The sequence below is a fragment of the Dromiciops gliroides genome, chromosome 3, assembly GCF_019393635.1.
Source record: "Dromiciops gliroides isolate mDroGli1 chromosome 3, mDroGli1.pri, whole genome shotgun sequence".
Lineage (NCBI taxonomy): Eukaryota > Metazoa > Chordata > Mammalia > Microbiotheria > Microbiotheriidae > Dromiciops > Dromiciops gliroides.
The window spans coordinates 545,648,895-545,664,124 of NC_057863.1; the positions used below are offsets into that span (position 1 = coordinate 545,648,895).

Sequence of the window (15,230 nt, forward strand, 5' to 3'; positions counted from 1 at the left end):
AAGAAGCCCAAGAGCCAAATACTAAAATAACAAATTCAGGGTTTTGGTTTTTTTTTTGCATAGATGGGGATGTTAAGTTATAAAGAATATTCAAATTCATTAATAGCACTGGGAATAAAAAGATAAATGAGAGATGATTCCTAACCTCAAGGAGCTTATATTCTAGTTTATAATTTATATTCTTATATAGGGTCAGAATCAAGAGAGCTTAGAAACACAGAATGCTAAAATAATAAAATCTTAGAATCAAAGACTCTTCTAATGTTATAGATTCAAATGTACTTAGAATCCTAAAGACTTAGAATTATAGTATTAAAAAGGGTTTAGGGGGAGGCTAGGTGGCGCAGTGGATAAAGCACCGGCCCTGGATTCAGGAGTTCCTGAGTTCAAATCCGGCCTCAGACACTTGACACTTACTAGCTGTGTGACCTTGGGCAAGTCACTTAACCCCCACTGCCCCGCAAAAAACAAAAACAAAAAGGGTTTAGAATAATAGAATCTTAAACTCAAGCTTAGGCACCAATCTTCTTCCTCTCACCAGGAAGGTGACCCCAGGTACTCAAAGGCCAAGACTATGGAATGCAAACTCTGGCAATCTCTACCAACCTGGGAGGCTTTGAGGACAGGCCCAGAAAGACTTACTGCCAGGTTGGTAAGATTTTCAGCCCCAGCAATTCTCCTAGACCACCTCCTAAGCTGTACAAGGGCTAAAATCTGTATCATTGGAGGGAATACCCAGACTAGTGGTATCACACCTCTGAAGTGTTGAAGTAGCAAGAATCTTTAAGTTAGAGCGAAATCTTGGAATCGTTCATGGTTCATGGTCTCATAGAATCTGGCAAGATCACAGAACACTAGAATCATAGAACCTTAAAATCAAAGAATATTAGAAGCTATGATTCTACACATTATAAAGTACTATGCAAATGTAAGCAATGTTTCTTGGATTTGGGGGAGGGATTCTACTTTTAGTAGACAGAAACAAATGACAAGAAAACATGTTTGTGCCCAGAATTCAGTAAAAACAACAAAACAAACCTTCCGTAGTATGACCTGGACTGTGGTTCACAGGACCTGATAATATCAGCATTGGGAGGGATCTTAGAGAGCATTTGCTATGTCAAAACAGAAAACTTTACTCAACGAGGTTAAATGATTTGCCCAAGGTCATGGGATTCACAGGCAGAGATGAGGCTGGAGTCCATAGCCTCCAATTCCTTTTCTAGTACTTTCTCCTATGTCAGGTATATGTTCAGAATCATGACCTTGCAAAATCTTTAACTGTCAAAAATCTAACTGTGTTCACTAGATTTTTACCTTTTAAGTCAGGAAAGTGGAACTGAACATATTAAGATTTTCAACAATAAGGAAGAAAGCAAAGGAATATTCAAATCACCAAAATGTGAACAGAGCATTCAATGAATCGAGGTTTTAGGAACCTTTTAGATTTGTCCTAAAGCAGGCTAGACTGAATCACCCTTCCTCCTGATTGCGTGCCAGAAATATGCCAACTCACCTCTTAAATTGCTACCAAGCACTATCCTAAGAAAAAGGTAGTGTTGTTGGGTAAAATATCTTCAGTTGGGGGGGCAGCTAGGTAGTGCAGTGGATAGAGCACCGACCCTGGATTCAGGAGGACCTGAGTTCAAATCCTGCCTCAGACACTTGACACTTACTAGCTGTGTGACCCTGGGCAAGTCACTTAACCCCCATTGCCCCCCCCCAAATATCTTTAGTTGGGAGTCAGGACACTTGGACTTTGGACTTAGTCTTATCAAAGACTTAGCATGTGCCTTTGGTCATCACCTGTTTCCCTATCTGTAAAATTAGTTTATAAGCATGGTGCTATGGTTGAGTTTCTCAACTTGGTTATGACCCCTGAACTTTCCCCACTCTGTGTTCCTGGTGCCTGTACTCCTGATGCTCAGAGAGCCAAGAAGCCAAGCTTCAGGAAGGCCCTTGAGCATCAGGCAAGCCTGTCAAGCAGCATGGACTCCTTTGTGTACCAGACCATTTAGGAGCCTTCTTTCACATCATGTGGGTGAAGAAGAGGAAGAAGGTTGGTTTTTAATGCTTTGATTGTTTATTGATGGCCAGGAGCCTATGCTGTGGACTCAGCCACAGTGGATGCACTAGCACCCACCAACAAGTCCATGACCACCAACAGTCTGGTCAAGTTCCCCAAAACGGGTGGCTGTCTACAATGCTCTCTCTCTTTACTTCTGCCTCTTGAATAACCTTCAAGACATAGCCCAGGTGCTTCCTCTGTCCTAATCTTCCCAGATCTTAACACTCTCTCCCTCTTGAAATTATTTTGTTTTTTCTATGTATATCTGCATGGATTGTTGTGTCCTCCCAGGAGAAGGTCAACTTCTTAAAGACAGGGACTGTTTGATTTTTTGTGTTTGTATCCTTAGCACAGGGCTTGGTATACAACAGGCATTTAATAAATGTCTCTTGAGTTGAGTTGCTTAGCATTTTTTTTGTATCCCCCATGTACTTATCATCAACATAGACTATAAGTGCTGAGGATGCAAAGCCTTAAGTCCCCGCCCTCCAGGACCTTACAATTTAGCTGGGAGAGACAACACTGGAGTGTTTCAGTACATATGAAATATATACAAGATATTTTTTGGAGGAGGGGAACTAACAGTGGGTTGGGGTTGGGGTGGGTCAGGAAAGGCTTCATGTAGAAGATGACATCTGAATTGGGTGTGGAAGAAAAACAGGAATTCTGCCAGGTCAATTAACAAGCATTTATTAATTCTGACAGGTTAATTAACAAGCACTTATTAAGTGTCTGCTCTGGGCTCTGTGCAAAAACACGGTCCCTTTATTCAAGGAGTTCACATTTTAATGCAGGAAACAACATGAAAATAACTATGAACATAAAATATGTTTAAAGTGTAAATGGGAGGTAATCTGGGAGGGAAGGCATAGCGATGTATGTGGGAGGAGGTGGCAGAATGGGGGAGGAGACTGGGAAAAGAAGCTTCTTGTAGAAAATGGGATTTGAGTCTTAAAGAAACCAGGGAACCTGGGAGGTGGACATGAGAGAACATTCCAAGTTTGTTTCACTTAGTGAAAAGAGAGGGAGAAGGAGTGTTGTGTGGGAGGAACAGCAGAACCCAGTGTTGCTAGATTGTAGAGTGTGTCTAGGGTAGTGAAGTGTATTAAAAAGACTGGAGAGGTAGAATGGGGTCCCATTATAAAGGGGATTATACCTTGAAGGTAATAGGAAGCCTGGGCAGTCAGGTGGCACAATGGATAGAGTGCGAAGCCTGGAGTAAGGAAGACCTGTGGCCTCAGGCACTTATTTGCTGTGTGACTCTGGACAAGTCACTTCACCCTGTTTGCCTCAGTATCCTCATCTGTTAAATGAGTTGGAGAAGGAAATGGCAAACCACTGCAGTATCTTTGGCAAGAAAACACCAAATGGGGTCAGGAAGAGTGAGACATGACTGAAAATGACTGAACAATGAAAACAGGAAGCCACTGGAGTTTAATGAGTAATTCAGATACCCATATCAGACCTGGGCTTTAGGAACATCACTTTGGCAGCTGGGTAAAGAATGGATTGGAAAGCAGAGAGTTTGGAGGAGTAGACAATTAGAAGGCTATTGCATGGTACAGAAGAGTTCCAGGGAACTCATGATAGAAGAGGATCTCCAAATCCAAGGAAAAAAAAAGAAAGAAAGAACTGTGGAGTATAGATGCTGATTGAACCATATTATTTCTTTTGTTTTGGGTGCTGTTTTGTTTTTTTTTTTCTATTTTGAGGTTTTGCATCACTGCTCTGATTCTTTCTCTTGTAACAGGATTAATGCAGAAATAGGATTAATGTTATTATGTGTATATATATGTGTGTGTATATATATATATATATCTATATGTATATGTATAGAGATATATAGATATAACCTGTATCAGATTACCTGCTGTCTAGGGGAGGGGGGAGGGAGGGGAGGGAGGGAGAAAAATCTGAAATTGTAAAGCATGTATAAACAAAAGTTGAGAACTATCTTTACATGTAACGGAAAAAATAAAATATCTCATAAAAAAAAAGAAGGCTATTGCAATAACCTAGGTATTGTAATAACCTAGTAAGGGGATGAATGCCTGCACCAGGGCAGTGGTCATGTAGATAGAGAGAAGGGGGGAAATTGTGAAGGCAGAAATAATAAGACATTGCAACGTATTGGAAATGCATGGTGAGTTCAGGTGAGAAGTCAGGGATGACATTTAGGTCGTAAGCCTGAATGATTGGGAAGATGGTGGTGCCAAGTGATAAGAGGGGACAGCTACGTGGCGCAGTGGATAAAGCACCAGCCCTGGATTCAGGAGGACCTGAGTTAAAATCTGACCTCAGACACTGGGCAAGTCACTTAATCCTCATTGCCCCACACACAAAAATAAAAGTGATAAGAAAGGTGAGAAGAGGCATGTGGGGGAAAGGAAAAATAATGAGTTCTGTTTGGGATATATTGAGTTGAGATGTCACACTTGAGGGTGATGCTATGAGGGAGTAGTTGAGTAGGTCATGGGAGCTGAGTAGATTAAGGAATTTGGAGATTAGGGTATTAGAGGGAAACTCAATATGTATGTCGAAGTCCATTAATATGAACACAAAAATCAGGGTGGAGAGGGAGACACGAGTCTCAGTGAGAAAGGACAAAGAATGTTTTGGGGGGTTGGTGGATAACAGCTACCCATATCTGGATTGGATGATGTTTAGATAGCATGAACCTCAATGGGGAGAGATTGCTGAATAATGACAGCTTATAAATTTTAATTTTTAAAAAGATGACAGTTTAGGTTTCTGATTTTACAAATGAACAAACCAAGGACCAAAAATGTTGGGATGTGCCCAAAGTAAAATGGTGGCCTAGCTGGGATTCAAATCCAAGTCTACTGATTCTTAGTTCAGTGTTCTTCCCATTGTTCCATGTCTGCTTTTAGTCTTTCTCCCCAGGAGAGCCTTGTAGGACTCCAAATATGGAGAGAGTGCAATGTTTTCAAACAGTCTTGTATTAATTAAGGGCTAGATTTTCCTCAGAGAGTCAAATTTGGTTTTTCCTTACCAATGCACTGTAAGAGCATAACTCAAATATATGTATATATTTATATATGTGTGTATAGCTAGTTAGCTATATACCTCTCTCTTCACACATATGCACACACACACACACACACACACACACACACACACACATACCCTACCTCAAGTCCAAAAACTGGCACATGGTGTTTCCACACTACTCTTTCCTTATTGTTGATAGAAGTTATCTGAAGTACTTTAAATGTTGTGAAATCCCAAAATGGACTTGCACAAAGTACCCTTCAAGGGGAAGGGCAAGGAAGTATGAGTGATTATGAAGCTGACCTGAGGAATTGGGCAGAAATGGTGCCTGAGCCAGCATTCTACTCAGTCAATGAACCAAGACTATAGAGGCATCCCTTGGACCATAAACAAGAACTTTGGGGGGTGGGGGTGAGCAATGGTGGGGTATAGGCAATGTTTATATAGGATCCTATATTGAGAGATCAACTAAACTCAGTTTATACTTATATAAACCACTTTATTTTACAGATAAGGAAATGGAGGCTCATAGGATTTGTGACAGTAAGGAAAAATGGCAGTGAACCATATGGACCATGCAGATGGTGTCAAGGGCAGATTTGATGATGTTGTAATCCTGTAAGTAGATCCTTCTGTTCTGAATCAAATCTTGTCCAATATCTTCATTTTACATATGAGGAAACTGAGGTCCAGAGGGAGAAGTGACTTGACCAAGGTCACACAAGTTAGCAACAAGGACTCCTCACCTTTATTCCAGGACTCTTTCCACTTATATCATACTTCCTTGTTCTAGCTGTGTGACCCTGGAGGGGGCAGCTAGGTGGCACAGTGGATAGAACACTGGCCCTGAAGGTGGGAGGACCTGAGTTCAAATCTCACCTCAGACACTTCATGGCTGTGTAACCTTGGGCAAGTCATTTAACCCCAATTGCTTTGAAGATCCAGTGCCATCTCCAGTCATCCTGATGTATATTTTGCCACTGGGCCCAGATGGCTCTGGAGAAGAGAGTGAGATTGGTGACTTTGTACCACTCTCATTCACTTAAATCCAATTCACTTCAAGTCATGACATCACCCTGATGTCATGGTCCTCTTCAAGAATGAAGTACAAACAACAAAAAGACAACCACAACCAAAACAAAAAATCCCCTGGACAAGTCAATTAACCTTTGTTTGCCTCAGGTTTAATAACTGCACTCACCTCCCAATTAAATGTCACGTTATGGGTCAACATAATTTTCTAGCCTGTTATCTAGTGTGTTAACTACCTTTCCTAGCTTTGTGTGATTTGCATAGTTGATTAATTTGCTGTCTATCTCTTTAACCAAGTCATGGGTAAAAATGTTAACCAGCCCAGGGTCAACCATAGATTCCCTCCAAGGCACTTCCCGAGAAATATTATTTTAAGATGAAATCAAACCATTGATAATTAATCTTTGAAACTGGCCATTCAATCAGTTCTAAATCCATCTGACTATATTATTTCCAAACCTCTATCTCTCAATCTCTTCCACAAAATTGCATGAAAGACTTTCAATGCTTTAGTAAATAAATGGGCAAACTAAATTTACAACATTCTTCTAATCTACCAGTTTGGTAATGCTATCAAAAAAGGAAATAAAATTAGTCTGGAATCGCTTGCTCTTGCTGAAACAATACTGGCTCCTTGTGATTGAGGATTCCTTTTCTAAATGTTTACCAACCATCTCTTTAATATGTTTTAGAATTTTCCCAGAAATCTCAGTCAAATTCCCTGGATTGTAGTTTGCAGATTCCAATCTCTGTCCTTTTTTTTTTCTTCCCACATCAGAACAACATTTGTTGTAATAATGTTGTACTTCTGTTCTCTAAGATCTTTGAAATGTCACTGATTGGTTCAGCAATCACTTCCAACAAACAATTCTTTCAATACTCAAGGGTATGTGGTTTATTTGGCACAGGTGACTTGAATTTCTCAAGAACAGCTAAAATCTCTCTTATCACCTCCTTACTTAAATATTGATCTTTCCTGTCTTCTTGGTAGAGAAAACAAAAGCAAAAGTAGAATTGAGCAGCTCTTCTCTCTCTCATGAGTTTTCACTGTCCCATTCACCTCAAGCTGTGGCCCCATTCCTTCTCTTCCACTTTCCCCCTAATGTAGATTCTAAAGATTTTTTGTTGTTGTTGTCCTTCCCTTCCCTTGTCATTCTCCACTCAGTTCTGAGTGTTAGCATTCCTGGCACTATTCTTACAGGATAAGGATTCTTTCACATTCATCTGCTTGTTACCTGACATTTTTCTATCTTCTATATTTATATTTTAAACATTTAAATTAGTTGGCAAGCTCTCTGTGTATTCACACAGTCCTCTTCTAAAAACTACAGTTTCTCTTACCATATTCCCAATATTAGACATTCCAATTCTTGCCTCTGTACCCAGACTAAAATAATCTTCTCACTCATATCTGCCTCTTGGAATTCCTGGCTCTCTTTAAGGCTCAACTCAAGTACCAGCTCCTTCAAGAGAACTTTCCTGGGTCCTACGATTGTTGGTGCCCTCCCCTTATTAAATAATTGTGCATTTATGTTGTGTCTATCTTGTATTTACTCACCCCTATATCCCCCTAGAAGAAAGTAAACTCCTTGAGGTCAGGGACTGCCCCACTTTTATATCCCTGACACCTAGCATAGTACCTGGCAAACAGTAGGTGTTTCATATGTGCTTATTGATTATTTTCTCATTCTAGTTATTTTACTTTGAGTCTTTATAATTTAATTCTTGAGAGTATCCCAATTTCTTGGGCTATAATTTTAATTCATGGTATCCTACCTATCCTTCCTTTGAGCTCTTTGAAATTACAGATTCTAAGTAAGAATAGTCACTTCACAGAATTTCCATCATTTCCACCCCCACAACCAGTTCTTTTCTACTGGTGATAATCATATCTAGAATTGTTGGTTCCTCTACCTTTTAAAGTATGAAATTATCATTAAAACTAGTCAAGAACTTATTAACTCCTTTGATTTGGGGAGAGAGAGAGAAAGGGAGAGGGGGGAAGAGGAAGAGGAGAGAAGGAGGAAGGGAGAGAGGGAGGAGAGACATAAGTAGATGTCTGGACTACTGAAATCTCCATTACTATTATGTCATGCCTCTGTGCCACACTTGTGCTCTTTTCCCTGAACTCCTCATCTATTTCCTCTTTCTGTCCAGCTAGTCTATAGTATATTCCCATGATAAAAAAACATTTGCTTCTTCCTCCAATGATTTTTACTCAAATGATCTCAACCATGCTTTCCTCCACTCTAGTTCTGAATTTCCTCTTAATATATAATGCTAACCTCACTTTTACTTATCTAATTCTTCTTAAATAAAATATCTACCTATGAGACACATTCCAAGTATGGGTTTCATTCTACCAAATCTCAATGATATATATGATGTCAAATTTATCTCCTCATGTTAGGGTTGCTAATTCATCTCTTGTTCCCTAAAATCTAATCTTTTGAATATAAACTTTTGAGGCCATGGGTTTTTTCTGGCTTTTGACCCAGAAAACTGGCTGTTTTCTTAGATTTTTGTCAACAGCTACTTTTCCTTCATTATAGCTTCTTTCCACAGTAGCTAACTTGTTGGTTATGTGTATGTGTATGTATATGTCTGAGTGTATGTATATGTATGTATTTATATGTATATATACAAGGATGGAAGAGGAAAGAGTGTACATCTTCCCTCTTCCATCCCCATTAGTTTAAAGCTGCTTTGATTAGATTTGCAAGACAGAAGGCAGACACATTTTTACCTGCTTTTGTAGGCGTTCTCCATCCTGACTATGAATCTGCATTCCTATATTTTAAGCCATGTTTCAGAAACCCAAATCCTATTCTCAGACACTATCTTCTTAACCAGCTGTTCATCTCCCAGATTAGTTTTTCTTTGCTGTATCTTTTTGCCTTCAGTGGATAGCAGTGATGAAAACACAACTTGTGCCCCTAAGGTGTTCAGTTTCTTGCCTAAGACTACATAATTGCTGGTCATTATTTTTTAATTCCTTCTAGCAGTGCCCACATGAATCACCAGAAGTGGGGAGTAGCTATCTATTTTGACAAGTTATCTGTTCTCTGTTATCTCTTGGATACATGCTACAGGAAGATATCAGGTCTCCCTAATGCTATTGGGTTGACAGATAACTGCCTCAGTTCCCCTCAGCAGGCAGTCACCAATCACCACTAGTCTCATCTTTGTCTAATCTTTACTTTTGTCCTCTGGAGCCAAGCAGAACACGTCTAACCTCTCTTCCATGTGACAAACTTTTCAAATACTCAAAGACTGTTATTGTGTCTACTGACCTCTTCTTTTTCCCAAGGTAAACATTTCCAGTTCCTTCAACTGATACTTGTATGGCATGATCTTAAGGTCCTTTTTTTTCCCCAAAAAAAGCATTCTGGCTCTCTGCTTCTCAATGTCCTTTGGATTGTCAATATTCTTCCTAAAATGTCATATTCAGAACTAAATATACCAATTCCATATGGGATCCAATCAGTGCAGACTACACTGGGACAATCAACCCCTTTAAACTTTACACTGTCTTTATTAATTCAGCCCAAGATCTACATGTCATATCTTTATCTTATACCACATTAGATATATGCTATATCTCACTGTTGACTCATACTGAGTGCAATTCATAAAAACCTCCATATCTCTTTTCAGATGCACTTCTACCTAGCCATACCTCCCCATCTTGAACTTGTAAAGTTCATCTTTTGAATTGAAGTACACATACTTATCTTTATTCCTAATACATCTTTCCCTAATTCCATAATTTCTTCTTATTAGGTTGGTCCAATGTCCTATCTAGTCAATGCTCATTCAGATTCAGAATTTGTCCTTCAGTATTATCATTCTCAGCTTTGTGTCATCTGAGCATTCCATCCATTCCACCTCAGTGCTAAGCCTAAGGCTCAATCTGGCACTTATCCAAGTTATTGACAAAAACTTTAATTACATTTTTATGGAAATGTCTAGTGGGGGTGCTCCAGGGATCTGTGCTTATCTATGCTATTCCATGACTACCCATGTATAGCTATTTAACATTTTTATCAATGATTCAGTTAAAACACTAAGCTAGAGAAGATTCTTGAGACAAATCATTATTTTAGTGACCCTCACTGTTTTTCTGGGTTGACTGTCCCATTTTTCAGTTGCTATTACAAACTCCTAACATATACTTAGACCTTAGATTTGGTTACCCTATGATCTCTGTCTTGACTCTGCATGACCTCCAATTTACTTTCTCAATCAGAACTTGGAAAATAGGGTTTTAATCATCAGTAGCACTTACACCATTCCTTTTGATGGGCAGGAACACCTTCCAGCTCTAAAATTCTATGTTCCAAGGTTCTTTCCAGTTTTAACATTTTGTGTTCCAAGTTCCCTTCCAATACTAATATTCTCATGTTCTAAGGCCACTTCTAACTCTATATTCCAAAGTTCTTTCCAGCTCTGACCTTCTGTGTTCCAAGGACCCTCTCAGCTCTACATTCTGTGTTCTAAGGCCCCTTCCAGCTCTGATATTCTATGTTCTCAGGTCCCTTTCAGCTTTGATATTTTCTGTTCCAAGATCTCTTCTTCCAGCTCTGAAATTCTGTGTACTAAGGTTCCTCCCAGCCCCCCAAAGTCTGTGTTCTATATATCCTCTAGTTCTGACATTCTATAATCTTAAAATTTTTCTTATACAGGTGTTCTGTTTTCCTTTCTCTTTGATTCTACATACATCACTCCCCCTTCTTGGAGTATATTTCTCTCTTTTCTAATTATATAAATCTTTGCTAACCTTCAAAACCCAGTTAAGTCAATTCTCTTTCCTAAAGTCTTCCTATACCACTCCAGTACACATTTACCTCTTCTTCCCCCTCAGGCTACTTCTCTAACATTTACCATCTGTATCATTAAATGATATTTTTATTAGTATCTCGAACTGTTATTTATATTTGTATTGACTTTTCACAGAATATATAGTGCTCCTATTTACAAAATACTTTATACTCATGATCTCATTACATCCTTACAACAATTCTGTGAGGTTCCAGTGAAAGTATTATTATCCTCATTTTATAGAAGAGGAAGGTGAAAGTCAGAGAGATTAAGTCTAAGGCACAGAGTTATTAAGTTTATGGTCCTTTTCCCCCAAGTAGACTATAATCTCCTTGAGGACAAGACCTTTGTTTTATATATATATATGTTTGTATCTGCCATAGTCCCTAGCACAGGGCCTTGCATACATTAGTTGTCAACTAGATTTAATTCAATCAAACTTCATTAAGCACCTACTTATAGAGCCCTGTGTTAGGCATGGATCAGGCATGAGGACACAGTACATTCCCTCAGGAGCTCCAGACATAGTCATGGAAGACAACATATGCATTTTATTTCAATATATCAAAGGCCCACTAATTTAAATCAGCAGAAGATCTTCCCTCCAGTGATTCTGATCACAACCCTATGAGCTATGGAGCTGAGAAAAATTCATCAACTGGTGGTCCCCTTTCTAGCCAGGAGTCTTTGTGCATTTAGCTAGGCTGGTCTTTGGATGATGGACATCCAGTCTATTGGCAGGCCCATACTCAAAGCCTACAAGGATTTGTGGGCCCTTGGCATAATCTTCAAGAATTCAGGGTCACCTCTGAAGCATGATGGGGCACTGGAGGAGGATTTCAGTGCAGGGACACATATAGTTATAACTATATTACATAATAGGTCATGGTGAGCAGATTAGGGAGATGATAACAAAGGTCTTTGACATCTAGTAGAAGGGAAGAAGGTCCTTACTGACTAGGAGGATGAGGGAAGGCTTCACAGAGAAGATGACACCTGAGATGGGCTTTGAAGGAATGGTAAAGTGTCAATAGGCCATAGTGGGGGTTAGGGGGAGGTCCTACAGGCTTAGAGAGCATGGTGAGATGCAGCCATCAGTAAGCAATAGTTAAATCAGAACAGATGAGAGCTGGTGTGGGACAGTGGCATTTCTACCAGGGGAGAGCTTACCTAGAGGTAATGAGTTTTCCGATGCATTGATAGAAACAACAGCGTCAAAGTGCCTGAAGTCCTTTTCCTTAGCCTGGAAGGGTGGGGTGATGAGACAAAACAAAGCAGAACACAATATCATTTCCATTTCAGGAAAACTCAGTGGGTATTAGGGCAATATCTGTGGGAAGCTGTGTCTTATTAATTATAGTAGAACTCTGTTATAAAGCAGTTTACTCTACCACAAATCTGATTACTCTCCTTAGTCACATCAGGTTCCCTGTGTACATAAATCTGGAGAGATCATTGCACTCAGTATAATACGGAAAGCCTGAAAAGAGGAGGGGGTTACGCTGGCTGCAATTCTAGAGGGGCAACATATAAAAGTTCCTTTTGGACTTCTTGAATCTGATGTCTTATAGATTGCTCAAACTCAACATATCCAAAATAGAACCCATTATCTTTCCTCCCAAAACCTCCTTCCCAGCTTCCCTAGTACTATTGAGGGTACCACCATCTTCCTCATGTATATAATCTATTGGGCTTTTTTCCAAGTAGGGTGCTCTGTCAGTGCATTGACAAACAACTTGTTGAGGTGTTTCAGTTGTGTCCAGCTCTTCATGACCCCATTTGGAGTTTTCTTGGCATGGATTTGAACTCAAGAAGAAGACTGTTCCTGATTCCACACCACCTGGAGGCAGAGAGGGAGGTGGAGTGGGGCACTGGGGAGACTTAGGCATGGGGATGATCAAGTGTAAGGCAGCTAGGTGGGCCAGTGGATAGAGTGCTGGACCTGAAATCACGAAGACATCTTTATTGTTGTTGTTCAGTCATTTGGTTCCCCCTCTTTGAAACCCTTTGAGCCATAGTGTGCCAATTCCTTCTATCCTCTACCATCTAAGACTGTTCAAAAATTCATGTTCCTTGTTTCCATGACACTATTTACCCATTTCATCTTCTGCCATCCCCTTTTCCTTTTGTCTTCAGTTTTACCCAACAAGTCCTGTCTTCTTCTGGAGTTTAAATCTGGCCTCAGACACTTACAAGCTGTGTGACCCTGGGAAAGTCACTTTACCCTGTTTCAGTTTCCTCACTTAAAAATGAGCTGGAGAAGGAAATGGCAAACCACTTCAGTATCTTTGCCAAGAAAAACCCAAATGGGGTCAGGAAGAGTCAGACAGGACTGAAAAGTAACTGAACAATAACCACAACAAAAATGATGCAGGGAGGCTCACATAAACTCTCTGGGCCTCAGTTTCTCTATAAAATCAGGTCATTGGTTTCCAGTACCTAGCACAATGCCAGCCCCAGAGCAGGCACTTGATAAATGTGTATTGAATTATTTAAGTGAATTGAATCTCTTCTAGAGTTAGAATGTCAGTTTGGTAAGACCTGTATTATACGTGGGTGATTTGCATAAAGTTATATCAACATTAAGATGAGTTTTGAGGCATCTTATAGTCTAAGAGAATCATAGAACATTTTGCCTCAAGTGTCTTGATGGCAACAATTTATGACACTGAGTGGCATGTTTCTGTACCCACGTGCTTGTTTGTTTTTTTTAAACAAGCCCTGATTGTTACTTATAAAGGAAGTTTCTGTGCTTGTAATAATAATAACAACAATAGCAGTTCCCTTTTACAAGCCCTTTTAGGTTTACAGAGTACTTTCCTCTCAACAATGCTATGAAAGAAGAAATTGAAGCTATCAATGATCATGGCAGTGGTGGGGGGATGCTTCAGATCATTGGTAATTAGAGAAATGCAAATTCTGTGTTCTAATCAAACACCCATCAGATTGACAAAGCTGAAAAAAAGGGATGATGACAAATATTGGAGGGGGCAAAGAAAAAGAGACACATTAATGCACTATTAGTGGGGCTGTGAATTATCACAGCTATTCTGGAAAGCAATTTGGATCTATGACCCCAAAGTTACTAAATCATGCATACCCTTTGACTCAGTGATACCACTGTTAGGTCTACACCAAGAAGAAACCTGAGAGAAAAGGAGCCATATGTGTAAAAATATTTATAGCACCTCTTTTTGTATTGGCAAAGAACTAGAAACAAAGGAGATGCCCATTAGTTAGGGGATTGCTGAAAAAATTATAGTATATGAATAGAGTAAAAAATAAAATTATGAGAAGAAAAATTTGGAAAGACTTGTATGAAATGATACACAGAGAAGTGATTAGAACCAGGAGAACAATTTATAAAATAATAACAATATTATAAAAGTGAAAAATTTTGGGATTTGAGAACTCTGATAAACCAAGTAACCAGCCATGATTCCAAAGGACCAATAATGAAGCATGCTACTCACCTCCTCACAGAGAAAGTAACAGACTCTGGGTTAGGAGTGGGACATAGGGGGCAGCTAGATGGTGCAGTGGATAAAGCACTGGCCCTGGATTCAGGAGGACCTGAGTTCAAATGCCAGTCCAGACACTTAACACTAGCTGTGGGACCCTGGGCAAGTCACTTAACCCTCATTGCCTAACCAAAAAAAAAAAAAAAAGAGTGGGACATACATACATTCTTTATTTTCTTTTCTTTTTTCTTTCTTTCTTTCTTTTTTTTGTGGGGCAATGGGGGTTGAGTGACTTGCCCAGGGTCACACAGCTAGTATCAAGTGTATGAGGTCGGATTTGAACTCAGGTCCTCCTGAGTCCAGCGCTGGTGCTTTATCCACTGTGCCACCTAGCTGCCCCCGACATACATTCTTTCAACATGGTCAGTGAAGGAGTGTGTTTTGCTTGACTACAAATATATGTTATAAATGTTTTCTTTTTTCTTTTTCCTTGACCCCATTTGAAGTCAAATTTCAAATGGAAAAGGTGTATGTGTTGAGTAGAGCAGGAAGGGTAGGGAAAGAAAATACATACTTATTAATTGAAATGGATATCATTAAGAACCAGAAGAACATGGTACACAGTATCATCAACATTGTGTGTTGATCAACTGTGATGGACTAGATTCTTCTCACTAATTCAAAGGTACAGGAGAGTTCCAGGGGACTCATGATGGAAGGGGATCTCCAAATCCAGAAAAAAAAAAAAAAAGAACTGTGGAATATGGATGCTGATTGAACCATACTATTTCTTTTGTTTTTGGTGCTGTTGTTTTTCTATTTTGAGGTTTTTCCTC

The 15,230-nt window shown here is 39.5% G+C and overlaps 1 protein-coding gene across 1 annotated transcript in view; it reads right to left on the bottom strand.

Moving 5' to 3' along the window:
• The window catches only part of XRRA1 (X-ray radiation resistance associated 1), a 122,317-nt gene that overhangs the window by 38,285 nt on the left and 68,802 nt on the right, over positions 1–15,230 (bottom strand). Inside the window, exon 6 of the mRNA XM_043997609.1 lies at positions 12,104–12,176. Coding sequence (XP_043853544.1) covers positions 12,104–12,176 — 73 coding nt within the window. The remainder of the gene's footprint in view (positions 1–12,103; positions 12,177–15,230) is intronic.